The sequence below is a fragment of the Dasypus novemcinctus genome, chromosome 5 (genome assembly GCF_030445035.2).
Source record: "Dasypus novemcinctus isolate mDasNov1 chromosome 5, mDasNov1.1.hap2, whole genome shotgun sequence".
NCBI classification, from domain to species: domain Eukaryota; kingdom Metazoa; phylum Chordata; class Mammalia; order Cingulata; family Dasypodidae; genus Dasypus; species Dasypus novemcinctus.
This window is the reverse complement of record NC_080677.1, coordinates 36,292,439-36,306,308: the sequence shown is the minus strand read 5'-3', so window position 1 is coordinate 36,306,308 and position 13,870 is coordinate 36,292,439. Positions and strand designations below refer to the sequence as shown.

Below are 13,870 nucleotides of genomic sequence, written 5' to 3'. Positions count from 1 at the left end.
GTTCAAACCCCGGGCCTCCTTGACCCGTGTGGAGCTGGCCATGCGCAGCGCTGATGCGCGCAAGGAGTGCCATGCCACGCAGGGGTGTCCCCCGCGTGGGGAAGCCCCACGCGCAAGGAGTGCGCCCTTGAGGAGAGCCGCCCAGCGTGAAAAAGAATGTGCAGCCTGCCCAGGAATGGTGCTGCCCACACTTCCCGTGCCGCTGACGACAACAGAAGCAGACAAAGAAACAAGATGCAGCAAATAGACACAGAGAACAGACAACTGGGGGAGGAGGGAGGAATTAAAATAAATAAATAAATCTTAAAAAAAAAAAAAAAAAAAGAACATCTTCCCTTTAAAAAAAAAAAAAGAAAGTTAATCAAAAGAAAAATGAGATAAAAATGAAGGTCTCTAATGGACTGAAACTAAAAATAAAACAATAGAGGGGAGCAGATGTAACTCAAGTGGTTGAGTACCTGCTTCCCATATATGAGGTCCTGGGCTTGATCCCCAGTACCTGCTAAAAAAAAAAAGAAAGAAAGAAAGAAAAAGAAAAAAAACAACTCTCATTGGGGAGCAGATGTAGCTCAGTGGTTGAGCACATGCTTTCCATGTATAAGTTCCTGGATTCAATAAAAAATAAATAAAAAGACACCCTGACGCAGAGCCCCAGAATGTCAGTTTTCAGGGGAGAAAATGCCTTGATTTGGACTTTCTTTTAGCCTCAAAACCATGAACAAATAAATTCCCATTATTTAACCTGACTCATTTCATGGTATTTGCTTGAGCAGCCTAGGAAACTAAAACAGATCCCTTTGCAAGAAAAGAGTTTCCGAAAGCAAAAACAACTGACCTATAGGGGCTTTCTGAAAAACATGGAATAAAATACACCCTACATGTGGCCTTTGTGGAAGACAGTGTGGCAGTACCTCAAGAAGCTGAATATAAAACTGTCATATGATCTAGCAATGCTATTAGGGATATATTCGGAAGAACTGAAAGCAAGAACTGACATTTGCACATCAATGTTCATAGCAGCATTCTCCACAGTTGCTAAATTATGGAACCAGCCCAAGTGCCCATCAACCAATGAATGGATAAACAAAATGTTGTATACAGGGAAGTAGATGTGACTCAACCAATTGGGCTCCCGTCTACTATATGGGAGGCCCTGGGTTCTCTTCCCAGGGCCTCCTTGTGAAGGTAAGCTGGCCCGCGCCAGCCGAAAGCTGATAGCCAGCACCTGCGGAGAGCTGGTGCAGCAAGATGATGCAACAAAGGGAGACATGCAGACACAGAAGAATGTGCAGCTAATGGACACAGCAGACAGCAAGCAAGCAGCAGGGGAGGGGGTATATAAATAAAATAAATCTTAAAAAAAAAAGTGGTATATACATACAATGGAATACTATTCAGCTAAAAAGAAATGAAATCGGGATGCATATAACAATGTGGATGAACCTAGAGGATATTATGTTGACTGAAATAAGCCAGACACAAAAGGACAAGTCTTGTATGGTCTCACTAATATGAATTAAATATGATACGTGAACTCATGGAGGTAAACTTGAAAGTATAGATTACTAGGAAGTAGAATGTGGGTTGAGAATGGGAGCTGATGCTTAATGTGTGTAGCATTATCAATAAGGTTAATTGTAAAACTGCAAATGAATAGAGTTGAGATTAACACATTATGAGTTTAACTAACACTTTTGATTTATAAATGTGATTGTGGTTGAAAGGGGTAGTCTCTGGACATAAATATCAATTGAAAGGAAACTAGAGAATAATCTAGGGAATGTATAATAGTGATTTTGGTGGATGAAGATTGTGATTAATAGTATAAATATATAAATGTTCTCTTACAAATTGCTAAGAATATGGTGATACACAGGAAAATCACAACTAATGTATAATATGGACGATATTTAACAGTAATATTGTAATATTTTGCAGCAATGGCAAGAAATTATTTCAATACTGAGGGACAGCAATAGGAAGGTATAAAAAGATATGGGAATTTTCATTTTGGAGTAATGAAAACGTTCTACATTGACTGAGGTGATGACAGCACAACTCTGATGAAATGAGAGCCACTCAGTGTACAAAAAGCATGGGACTGTATAACAAAGGTGGATTGTGTTAACAGAAGAAATATGAGAACATTTTCTCATGAATAACAAATATATAATACTCATATAGGGTGTTAATAATTGGGTGGGCTGGCAGAAAAGACACCAAATATAAGATATGGGTTATAGTTAGTAGTAATAGTTTGATGATGCTCTTTCATCTTATTAATTTGGAACAAATGTTTCACAACAATGCAAGGTGGTAGGGGTGGAGAGATGTATCGGAGCCTTGGATGATGATATGCATGTTTGTTCTGTAAATTCACAAACTTTACACTTATTGTTTATGTATTTTCATGTATGAATTATATACTTAAATAGAGTTTTATTGAAAAAAATACACCTTATGGAATTATAGATAAGTAACACCTGGTGACAAACCAGTTTCAGTTCAGAATATAAAAGCACACCACATTAATCACTGTATATCTTCTCCCCACTCTGTAGAATCCCCCTCTTCCAATGTAAAATTGGAAGCTTAACATCAGCCAATTAGAACATTTTCTCGCTTCTTTCCACAGCTGCCCTAAGTTCCCCCTTTCCACTCCCTAGGCAGAGCTCTTTTACTCAAGTATTTTGGGTGTTTCCCAATTCCTGAATCATGAACTGCTCAAATAAACTCCCATAAATGATACCTTGCCTAATATTTCTTTTAACACTGGGTAGATTTTTCCTTTACCCCGAACTAATTTTTACATTTCTCAGCAGTTACAAATGAAAAGACTAAGTCTTTCAAACCACAGCTAATCCTCCTCTTAGGACCTTGCTGGAGTTCTGGGTTTTCTTCGCTCTGCTTCTCTCTCATTTTGGAAACCAAGCCTCTCTCCGAGTCCCAGACTCGGCCCCAGGGTGAAACGCGCCTCCCCTTCTCCACCTAACCAACCCTTCAAGCATCCCGCCTTCCCAGGTCACGCTTAGTGCGTCAGGGAAGTCCCCCTCTTCTCAAACCCTATTGGGTAAGACTGACGCCTTTCATCCCACTGAGGGCGGAACAAGAGGGAAATGGCCTTTTCCGGGCGCAAGTAGATGATGTCACAGCAGCGGGTCGTGGAGCCTTCAGTTGTTTGGGTGAGACTTCGCTCTCCCGGCTGGTGACGGAAGAGCGCTCCTCGGCGACGCCGTCTCAATGACCATTTGTCAATTCTTCCTTCAAGGCCGGTGCCGTTTTGGAGACCGGTGCTGGAATGAACATCCCAGAGCTGGGGGTGCGGGCGGGGGACGGCAGCAACCACAGCAGCAGCCCTCAGGTGACGTTTCCCTAAGTCCTCCGTCGCTTACTGAGCAGGGGAGGCCTGGCGCGGGGGTCCGGTCGGCGGGGAACCTGCAAGCTCCGCGACACCCGCGGGGCAGAAAGGGAGAGCGGCCCCGGCGCCGCGTCAGGTTGCCCGACGTGCCCGCGTGGTTGGTGTCCCCCCGTCCCGCCGAGTTTTATCGTGTAGACACAGTCGGTGTTTGTGGAGTGGGTGAGAATAACTGTTTGGCCCTGAGATCTAATCCCTAAAAATGAGTTTTTAAATCGGAACTACGTATCAAAACTACCTTTCAGAGAATGGCACTATTTCGGAGAATTTATTTATCTTGGCCCTCATGCCTCCTTGCCTTACTAGCCTGTGTGTACTTCCTTTTTTGCTTGACACCTTGAATGTAATTCAAAGGAGATGCTGGCTACTTGGATCAGAGTCAGGACTCTGGAGTAGTCGGTCCTAACTCCCTTGAATATCCGATAATAGATGTAGAGCCCTTCCGCAGAAAAAAGGCACATGCTCATAAAATTCGGAGGGGAATTTGAGGAGTTGAGGTTGCCCGATTAAGAACTGTCTGGGAAGGAATAATGCGAATCATGTTTACTTGCTCCCTGGGCCTATGTGATTGCCAAAGCTTTTGTAGTATTTCGCTGAACCAATTGTGAATGATACAAAAGGGTTGTCTTCAAGAAGAGTCAGACATGAAACCACAATACAGCACAAGATTTAAGGGTCAGGTGAATAGTTAGGTTTTATTTTCTTAGGATTGGGACTAAGTGCGATCTTCCCTTTCCTCCTTTAGAGCTCTTCATCTAACCCTTAAACCTTGTGTTTTATTGTGGTTTCACATCTGCTCCCTCCTCCTCTTGAAGACAACCCTTTTATATCCACAATTGGTCCAGTGAAATACTGCAAACCAAAAATTAGGACTCAGGGTCTTCTGAGTGTGAGTGTATTTCCAGGGAGAATCCAACGTAATATTTGACATTCTGTGGAAACTCATTCTAAAGTAGTAATTAGAGAGTAAATGTTGAAAGGATAGCTTGATAGATGAAAAAAAAAGTGTGATTAAAGCATTTGTTAAGTAGAAGGTGTATTTAGTTCACAAAAATAAATGAATACCTCTGGAATTAGTACGTATGAAGTATGAAGACCAAAGGCAATATACAAAGGGATGAAGCAAATTTCTCCAGTTGTGTCATCCTGTGAAAGAACTGAAACTTTAAAAAAAGAAAGATACCCTCAACCCCTACTTGAGGGATCAGATCTAACAATCTCCCTTTTCTCATTTGAGAGTTGAGAGATGAATTTTCATAATGAGGTGTATCTCCCATCACTCCAATTTTTAATATACTTAATAGCTTATCTCCTAATTGATTCAGACACAAACTGAACTACCCTTGTTCCTGACCCAGCTAGCTTTTGGAATATGATGAGTAAATGAGATGGGTGAAGTGATAAGATTAAAAACAATATAGAGCCAGAGGAGCAACAGTCCTCTTAGCTCATTTTGATATTTGTGAGATATTACAAATGAGTTATAATACTTTTTAGCCAGAAATCTGCTCACTATGGAGGAACTCGTACTTTATTCACATGTCCTGTGGAAGATAGGTAGGAAATAAGATTGATTTTTTTTCCTGAAATGGCTTTTGATTTAGAGTGTATGCCCTCTATCTACTCCACTATGGAGCAGTTGTTTATTTAATTTATGTTAGCTAAACTTAGTAATATATTATTTTCTTAAGTGAATTTACAGTCCTCTCAATCTTGTTAAACAAAAATGCAATTAGCCATTATGTGATTTGTTGATATTGCTTTTAACTAGATAAATTGATAATGAAGAGATTTAATTGTCATTTACAATGAGTGGAAATGTAATGCTTGCATAATCTCTCAACTTAATAAAACAAATGTAATAAAGTTACTCCTTTGAGAAGTTAGCAGTAAAATTTTTTTTTTTTTATTGTTTCTTTTAGGTGGAAACAGACATGGATGGAATACCACCAGCCAGAGATATTCCAGTGTAATCCAGCCATCCAGTTTCTCCAAATCCACACCATGGGGAGGCAGCAGAGATCAAGGAAAGCCATCTTTCACTTATTTTGATTCTGGAGCTTCAGCTATCAGGAACAGAGGGTTTGGATTCTCTCAGAACCCATTTGTTTCACTTAGCTCTGATGAAGAGAAAGATGAAAAGAAACTCCTGTAAGTGAAAGCTTTCATGAAAATTACTACCCATTTGCTTATTTTTTTTTCAAAAGCACCTACAATATTTTCTTTAAAAAAAAAAGTAATACTTTAAGAAAATTAGAATAAGCAAAAGGGAAAAAAATCACTCATGATTATATCAATCAAAAATAACCACTTTTTTGCTGTCTGTAATTCTAGACTTTATTTCACATTTTTAGTGCACATCTTTAAAATGTGTCATTTTGCCATATCATTAGAGCTTTCTTGGTGCTAATTTCACTTTTCCACTCTCCTAATAATAACACTATATTGCAAATAGCTCTCTAAGGGTAGTCCTGCTTAAGTTTGTTGTAAATTTTGAGTTCTTTACAAAATATGAAGTAATTTAAAGTAATTTGTTATCTTGGAAGTTACTTATAGCAAACTTGGATATTACTTATAATAAAAGTTTTTCTTTCAAACCTTTTGCTTCAGTAACCCTATTGAAACCAATTTCATTTGAATTCCTTCATAGGAGTGTAGAGTCGATTCAAACCATTTCTTGAGCAAATTCATGGTAAAATTATGACTGGTAACAAAACATTGCCTAGCTATAACTATTCCCTCAGCTCCTGACTCCCAGGTTGGAACTTAATATGATGGTTTCTCTTTTACTTCCCATAACTAACCTAGAACCAGTGATAAACATTTTGAGCCATATACTATATACAATTGACCAAAAAAATAAGTAAAGAACAGAACTCTCCTTCCTATATTTATTGCAATCCTAAATTTAGTACAGTATTCTCTAGGTTACCCATCATTCTCATAATTGTAACATTCTATATAGGGGGGAAAATACATTTAATTTAGAGCCAAATCTGTGACTTTGCCACTAATCAGTTGAGTAAATATGGGTCTGTTTCTTCTGTTGCAAAAATGTATGAATTAGACAAAATGATCTCTAAAGTCCTAACCCACTTTTAAAATTTAATAATTTGAGGCACATCTGGAAGCCATTTTCAGGAACTTTTCCACAAGTGTGAAAGACTCTAGAACTGCAAAGATGCTGAAACAGATACCATCTGAGATGTACGTAGAACCCTGATCTACTGGCAGAGCTCCACAAAGAGCAGAAGCAGATCCTGTCTCACGATGAGGGTCGAATAGATCCAGCAATGGAAAGAAAAAGAAGCAGCAGTGGAAAAAAAGGAATCCTTGCCAATAAAATCTCTTCATTGGAAACCAGGAGCCAAAGAAGGGTGAACACCATCTAAGTAAACTCTATGATGTGCTTTGTAATGAAGTTATGAGATAACACTGCTAAAAGCAGAGCAGGAAGCAGAAGAGCTCAGAAAAACTCAGGAGAAATCACCAGTATAAAATTGTAAACAAAATCACAGTCTGCAAACACCAAATAATTGGGAGACTTAGGACATTTATGGGAAAATAACAAAAGAGAAGGGATTGGAGCAAGAATCTAGACCAGTAACAGCCTTTGAAGAAGAGAAAATCTAGTCACCCTCCAGGTTTTCAAGAAATATTCAGCCAATATGGGCATATGAAGACACGGATTTCACCAGAAGAAGGAATCCACAAAAACAAAACAAGATGAAGAAATAAAGAAATAAATGAAAAGAAAACCAAACACATTTATAAGAGTTGGAAAGAAGATTTTGAATGGCAAGCATCTTTTTGAAAACCCAAAGAGCTGATGAGAAGAGACACTCCTTGGTTAAACAAGCTTGGGAAGATGATGAGATTATCCCAGAGGCCCAAAAAGAAAGAAGCAGTGAAAGACTACGAAGCACCCCAAGTATTGAGCAGAAACCAGAAAGATCTGCCCTTCCACCCAAGCCTCAATTCCTAAACCCAGTGGAATATCTAAAAAAACTCTTAGAGATTAGGAAATGATGAGGACGACATCCAACTCTGCCCAGGAGGACATTATCTGATGGTTTATAAATGAGTAGCTACCACTGTGAACAGACTTATCAGGAAACCTCAGACAGCATTGCTCCCAGGTTCCATGGAATTCTCACACTAAAGGGAACAAACTTCTGGGCATAGATCTATCTGCCAAGCAGTTTCCTGATCTGAGTGTCTATCCAAGGATGGTTGTAAACATTTCCTCATAGATGCCTTTGTCGACTCCTACACCTTCCTGGGCATGGACCAGCTGCCTCTGTGGTCAGCAGTATCAGCCATCTGACTACCTAGAGCTCTTTGAGTGACGGAACTCCACCTGTGTCATCCTGAAACTTCCAGCTGGGCTTTCCTCTGGACAAACCCATTGAAATGGACATTTGAACTGAAAAGTAGCCGTGGAGTCCATATTGAAATATCTCTTCTATACAGACTCTGGCATTTAATGTTAAGAGAAAATTACTTCTGTATCATGTGTGTTCCAAGAGTAAAGCACAAGGATTACCCACTCAGCTAACATGAAAGACACATGCATGTAAGATAAAATGAACAAAGAATTCGAAACCTTTTAGGAATTACAGTGTACTTCAAAAGCAATTTAGCTTGGGTGAACTATCTTCTGACCTCTACATTCCCTCTTTGCATCATCTTAAAAGGTGTCAGGGTCTTATTTAGATGAAGCCTGTTGCTAATTTTGGAATGCTAGCAAAAGGAAAAAGAAAAAAAGCCTTTATCAATGGCTAAAATGATCTACCCAAACACACTTCATTATTGTACATGTTGAAACAGGATATAAGAGAAATAGAAAAACAAAAGTTATGAATGTAAGTCGAGTGAGAAGTTTTTAAATGTAGGATTATAAATTTAACATACAAAAATACATGTAAATTTGGGAAAGTGAAAAAAAAATTATGATTCCAAATTATTTAAGTGAAACTCTATTTTTTCCAGTTGAATCATCATTTATGATGATGAACAAAAGAAAGATTAAAGTGTATTTTATTATATTTTAGTTCTCAAAAATTGTATGGTACCTTTGGTAGTTCTCAACAAGTATATTGGTTAGTGGTTCAACATATTAGAAAACCAAAATTACCCACTTCTCTGGCAGTAAATTTATAATCATGAGATACAGTTCATAATTCAATAATCTGCCTTAAAGGACACTCTTCAGAAAATATAATGGAAAAAATCCAAAGTTATGTATTTACTAGGTTTTAAAATTCCAGTCATTGGAAAACATAAGTAATAAATTTTAACAAGCAGATGAGGCAAAGATCCTTTGCTTTTTTTTTTAGGGAAGGAATTGTAAAAGATATGGAAGTTTGGGAATCATCAGGGCAGTGGATGTTTTCTGTTTATTCACCAATGAAGAAGAAACCTAACATTTCAGGTAACTGAGAAAATGTGTATGTTAAAAATATATTATAAAATGATTATGTTTTAAAACTAAGACTATGCCAAATAAATTAACCACCAACTTGGCTACAATTAGGAGAGTTTTGACATTGTTTAAGTGTCCAAATATTCTAACAGAACTTCATAGTTTGTGGATAGAGGTTAGAGGATATATTTCTTTTCAGATATGTAATTCTCATGATAAAATAAAATCAGTACCTACCACAATTCCTAATTCTGAAGCCCAGAAAGAGGCTCTACTTTCTTGGTGTCCTTGATGTGTAACTTCCAAACCTCTTAGCTCTTACAATGATAGAAGAGTCACATCCAGCCCTTCATTAAGGCTTTGGCTGCCTGGTTCTGATCTATCTTTCTTTTTTCCCCTCTCTTTCTTATTCCTTATAAGAATAGTTATTTTTCATAAAGCATAAAGAGACCTAACCTGGAGATAATGTTTGAAGGTAAGGCACTTTGGCTGGGCTACAGGGATAGCATTTCTTTAGAAAACGCCTCTCCTTCCCATTCTTTTTTGTCCATAATCACTAGGCCCTTTCTGGTCTGAAACCCAGAACACCAAACTTTTTCCAAACCCACTCTGGATGGTCTTGGACCTCTGTCCTCCTGAGGAAATTGCAGGTACCCTCTGCAGTCCCGCAGAACTCTGGAATCTCTGTTCTGTCTCCACTCTCCCTCCCTGTTTATTTTTTATTCACTCATTCACTCAACAAATATTTATAGAATTTCTTTTGTGCCAGGCCCTGTTCTAAGTGCTAAGAATACAGTGTTGAGCAAGCCATGTAAGATCCCTCCCTTAGGAAGCTTGTGTTCTTGAGAGAGGGAAAGAATAAGTGATGCAAATAAGTAAGAGAATTTCAGATATTAGTATTTTCTTTCCTAACTGGTGCAGAATTGAACCCTCCTGCTCTAAGGCAATGGTTATCAAAATACAGAAAATGGAACCCTATAGATCCCCGAATACGGTTGCCAAAAAAATACAGGACAGAAGTTAAATTTGAGTTTCAGGTAAACAAAGGTTAATATTTTTAGTGTAAGTATGTCCTGTGCAATATTTGCTACATACTTATACTAAAAAAAATTATTATATATCTGAAATTCAAATTTATCTGGGTGCCTTGTATTTCTCTTTGGTAAATCTGGCATCTCTATCACTGAGACTCATTCAGGTGCTATACAAGTTCAAAAGTATTTTCGTAATAGTACTAAGACATTAATTGTCTTTCACTCTGTTGACGTTTGCACTGATGGTATAAAAGGAGGGGGTAGGTAAAACTGCTTGATTCTTAACATGAATCAAGGCAAAGGCACAAAACTGTACTAGTAGATTAAAGCCATTAAAATTTTGAAAAGAAAAAGTGCCAGTTTCACTTAAGAGTATCTGTGTGAGGACAGGTTTTCTTCATATACTTCAACCAGAAGAACATTTTGAATGCAGAAACAGCTTTGAGAATCTATTAAGTCAGACATTAAAGAGATTCACAAACAGAAAACAATACCATTCATCTCACTAAATCTTTATTTTTTGTTTTGGAAAGTTTTTTTTTTTTTAATTTTATTGAAGTATATCGTTCATACATGAGCATACATAAACAATAAGTGTATAGAAAATTTTGTGAACTTACAAAACAGCTTGCATATCTTCTGTATAAGTCAGCCAAAGGGGTGCTGATGTAAAATACCAGATATTGGTTAGTTACTATTAAAGCTATTTATTTGGGGTAGGAGCTTACAAGTACCAGGCCATAAAGCATAAGTTACTTCCCTCACAACGTCTGTTTGGAGCAAGATGGCTGCCGATGTCTTCGAGGGGTTAGGCTTCCTGCATTCCTACGTTCCTGAGGCTTGCTTCTCTCTGGGTTCAAGGTTCCTTTCTTCCTGGGGCTGCCTTCTCTTTCCTCTGTGAGCTACTTCCCAGGGCTCCAACTTAAGTCTTCAGCATCAAATTCCAGCATCAAAACTCCAACTATAGAAACCCTCAACTCTCTTCTTTGCCATGCCCTAATCATAACTCAGTCATGCCCAGGTGCAGATCAGGTTACAAGCATAATCCAATATTTCTTTCTAGAATTCATCAGTTATATCAAACTGCTACATCATCATACAAGGCTCCCATACATTTCCCCACCAACACCTTGCATTGTTGTGAAACATAATGGCCAATTGATTTTTTTTCCTTTTTTTTTAACACATCAATTTTATTTATACATGTTAATAAAGCATACAGTTCATCCAAAGTGTACAAACAATAGTATTTGATATAATCACATAGTTGTGCCTTTATCACCTCAGTCATCATAGAGCATTTTTATTATTTCAATACTTAATAGTAATAATAAAAAACAAACAAAATTCTTCACTCCTCAGTCTCTCTATGATTCTCATGCTGTGCATAGCTGCTATTTCTGGCTATTCTTACATATTTATTAAGCAGTTTTATTGAGAGATATTCATATACCAAACGATCTATTCAAAGTGCATAATCAGTGACTTTTTGTGTAATCACAACTTTGTGCATTCATCACCACAAAAAATGGTAGAACAATTTCATTACACCAAAAAGAATTCTTCCCTAGCCCTACATAACCACTAATCAAATTTCATCTTTATAAATTGATTTATATTTACATTTTATGTAAATGGAATCATGGAATATGTAGTACTCTTTGGTCTTCACTTAGTATAATGGGGTTTTTTGGTCTGATGTTAATATTTTGTAGTATTAACCTACATTTGTTCAGCTTCAAAGAAAAAGTTTTATATATGCTATTTTACCCATATTCTTATTTCACATAATATATTTAGTTCATAATAACACAGTCATACAGTAGTTTTCTTTTTGTATCTGGATTGCTTCATTCAACGTAATGTCCTCCATATTAATCCATGTTGTCATATGTTTCATTACTTCATTTCTTCTTTTTTTTTTTTCTTCTCTATTTTCTTTTAAATGTTACATTAAAAAATATGAGGTCCCCAAATACCCCCCGCCCCCCTCACCCCACTTCTCCCATATCAACAACTTTTTCCATCAATCATGGCACATTCACTGCACCTAGTGAATACATTTTGGAGCACTACTGCACCACATGGACAGTGATCTACTTTGTAGTCTACACTCTTTCCCTATTCCACCCAGTGGGCCATTGCAGGGCATACAGTGTCCAGCATCTGTCCCTGCAGTACCACCCAGGACAACTCCAAGTCCTGAAAATGCCCCCACATCATATCTCTTCTTCCCTCTACCTACCATCAGCAGCTACTGTGGCCACTTTCTCCACATCAGTACTACAATTTCTTCCATTGCTAATCACAATAGTTCCATAGCAGAACACCAGTAATTCCACTCTAGTCCTTACCGCTGCATAATATTCCACAATTTGTTTATCCTTTCCTCAGTTGATGGATGCTGGGGTTGTTTCCAGCTTTTGGCGGTCATGAATAACACCACTATGAACATCAGTTCGCAGATGTCTGTTTGTGTCACTGCTCTCAGTTCTTCCGGGTATATAGTTAGTAGTGGTATTACCGAGTCAAATGGCAAGTCTATACTCATCTTCCTTAGGAACTGCCAAACAGTTCTTCACAGTGACTGTACCATTCTCTATCCCACCAACAGTGAATAAGTGTTCCTATCTCTCCACAACCTCTCTAGCACTTAGAGTTTTCCAACATTTTAAATAGTGGTCAGGCTAATAGGTGTGAAATGATATTTCATTGTAGTTTGGATTTGCATTTCCCTATTTGCTAATTAGGTTGAACATGTTTCCTTGTGTTTTTCAACATTTTTATTTCTTCTTTGGACAGTTGTCTTTTCAAGTCTTTTGCCCATTTTTTAATTGGATAGTTTGTTTTTATTGTTGAGTTGTAGAATCTCTTTATATATCGTGCATCTTAAATGCTTATCAGAGATGTGATTTCCAAATATTTTCTCCTATTGAGTCAGCTGCCCTTTGACCCTTTTAACAGAGTCCTTTGAGGTGCAAAAGTGTTTATCTATTTTTTCTTTTGTTGCTCATGCTTTGAGCATAAAGTTTAAGAAACTACCTCCTAACACAACATCTTGAAAATGTTTTCTGACATTTTCTTCTAGGAATTTTATGGTGGTTGTTTTTATATTTAAGTCCTTGATGCACTTTGAGTTAATTTTTGTATAAGATATGAGATAGGGGTCCTCTTTTTTTCTTTTGAATAGGGATATCCAGTTCGCCCCGTACCATTTGTTAAATAGACTGTTCTGGCCCAGCTGGGTGGGCTTAACAGCCTTGTCAAAAATCACTCAACTATAGATGTGAAGATCTATATTTGAGTTCTTGATTCTGTTCCATTGTTCAATCTGTCTATCCTTATGCCAGTCCCATGCTGTTTTTACAACTGTAACTAAGTAATATGCTTTAAAGTCAGGAAGTGAGAGTCTTCCAACTTTGTTGTTCTTTTAAAGACATTTTTGGCTGTTTGGGGTCCCCTACCCTTCCAAAAAATTTTGATTATTGGTGTTCAGTTTCTACAAAAAAAAAGGCCGTTGGGATTTTTATTGGGATTGTATTGAATCTGCAAATCAGTTTGGGTGAAATTGACATCTTAACGATATTTGATGTTCCAATCCATGAACATAGAATGTCCTTCCATTTATTTAAGTCATTTTCAGTTTCTTTTAGCAATATTTTGTAGTTTTCTGAATACAAGTCCTTTATGTCCTTGTTTTGGTTTATTCCTAAATATTTGCTTTTTTTAGTTGCTATTATAAATGGAATTTTTTTTTCTGATTTTCTCCTCAGATTACACATCAGTAGAGTGTAGAAATGCTGTTGATTTTGCATATTAATCTTGTATCCCACACTTTGCTGAACTCGTCTATTCTAGTAGCTTTGTTGTGGGTTTTCCAGAATGTTCTACATATAGGATCATGTCATCAATAAATAGTGAAAGTTTTATTTCTTCGTTTCCTATTTGGGTGCCTCTTATTTCTTTATCTAGCCTAATTTCTATCTATCTAGCTAG

General features: G+C 37.4%; 1 protein-coding gene and 1 pseudogene across 2 annotated transcripts in view; both read left to right on the top strand.

The window, feature by feature from the left end:
* Window positions 1–3,138: 3,138 nt before the first annotated feature.
* The window catches only part of NUP42 (nucleoporin 42), a 29,730-nt gene continuing 18,998 nt past the window's right edge, over window positions 3,139–13,870 (top strand). Inside the window, exons 1-3 of one of the 2 annotated variants that reach the window (XM_071215121.1) lie at window positions 3,139–3,182; window positions 5,338–5,566; window positions 8,755–8,849. In XM_071215121.1, coding sequence (XP_071071222.1) covers window positions 8,774–8,849 — 76 coding nt within the window. In that variant the 5' untranslated portion in view covers window positions 3,139–3,182; window positions 5,338–5,566; window positions 8,755–8,773. Of the gene's footprint in view, window positions 3,362–5,337; window positions 5,567–8,754; window positions 8,850–13,870 lie in introns of both variants that reach the window. The other variant, XM_004461339.5, reaches the window with a different exon arrangement.
* Window positions 6,539–7,852, top strand: LOC139439022 (SH2 domain-containing protein 4A pseudogene; annotated as a pseudogene).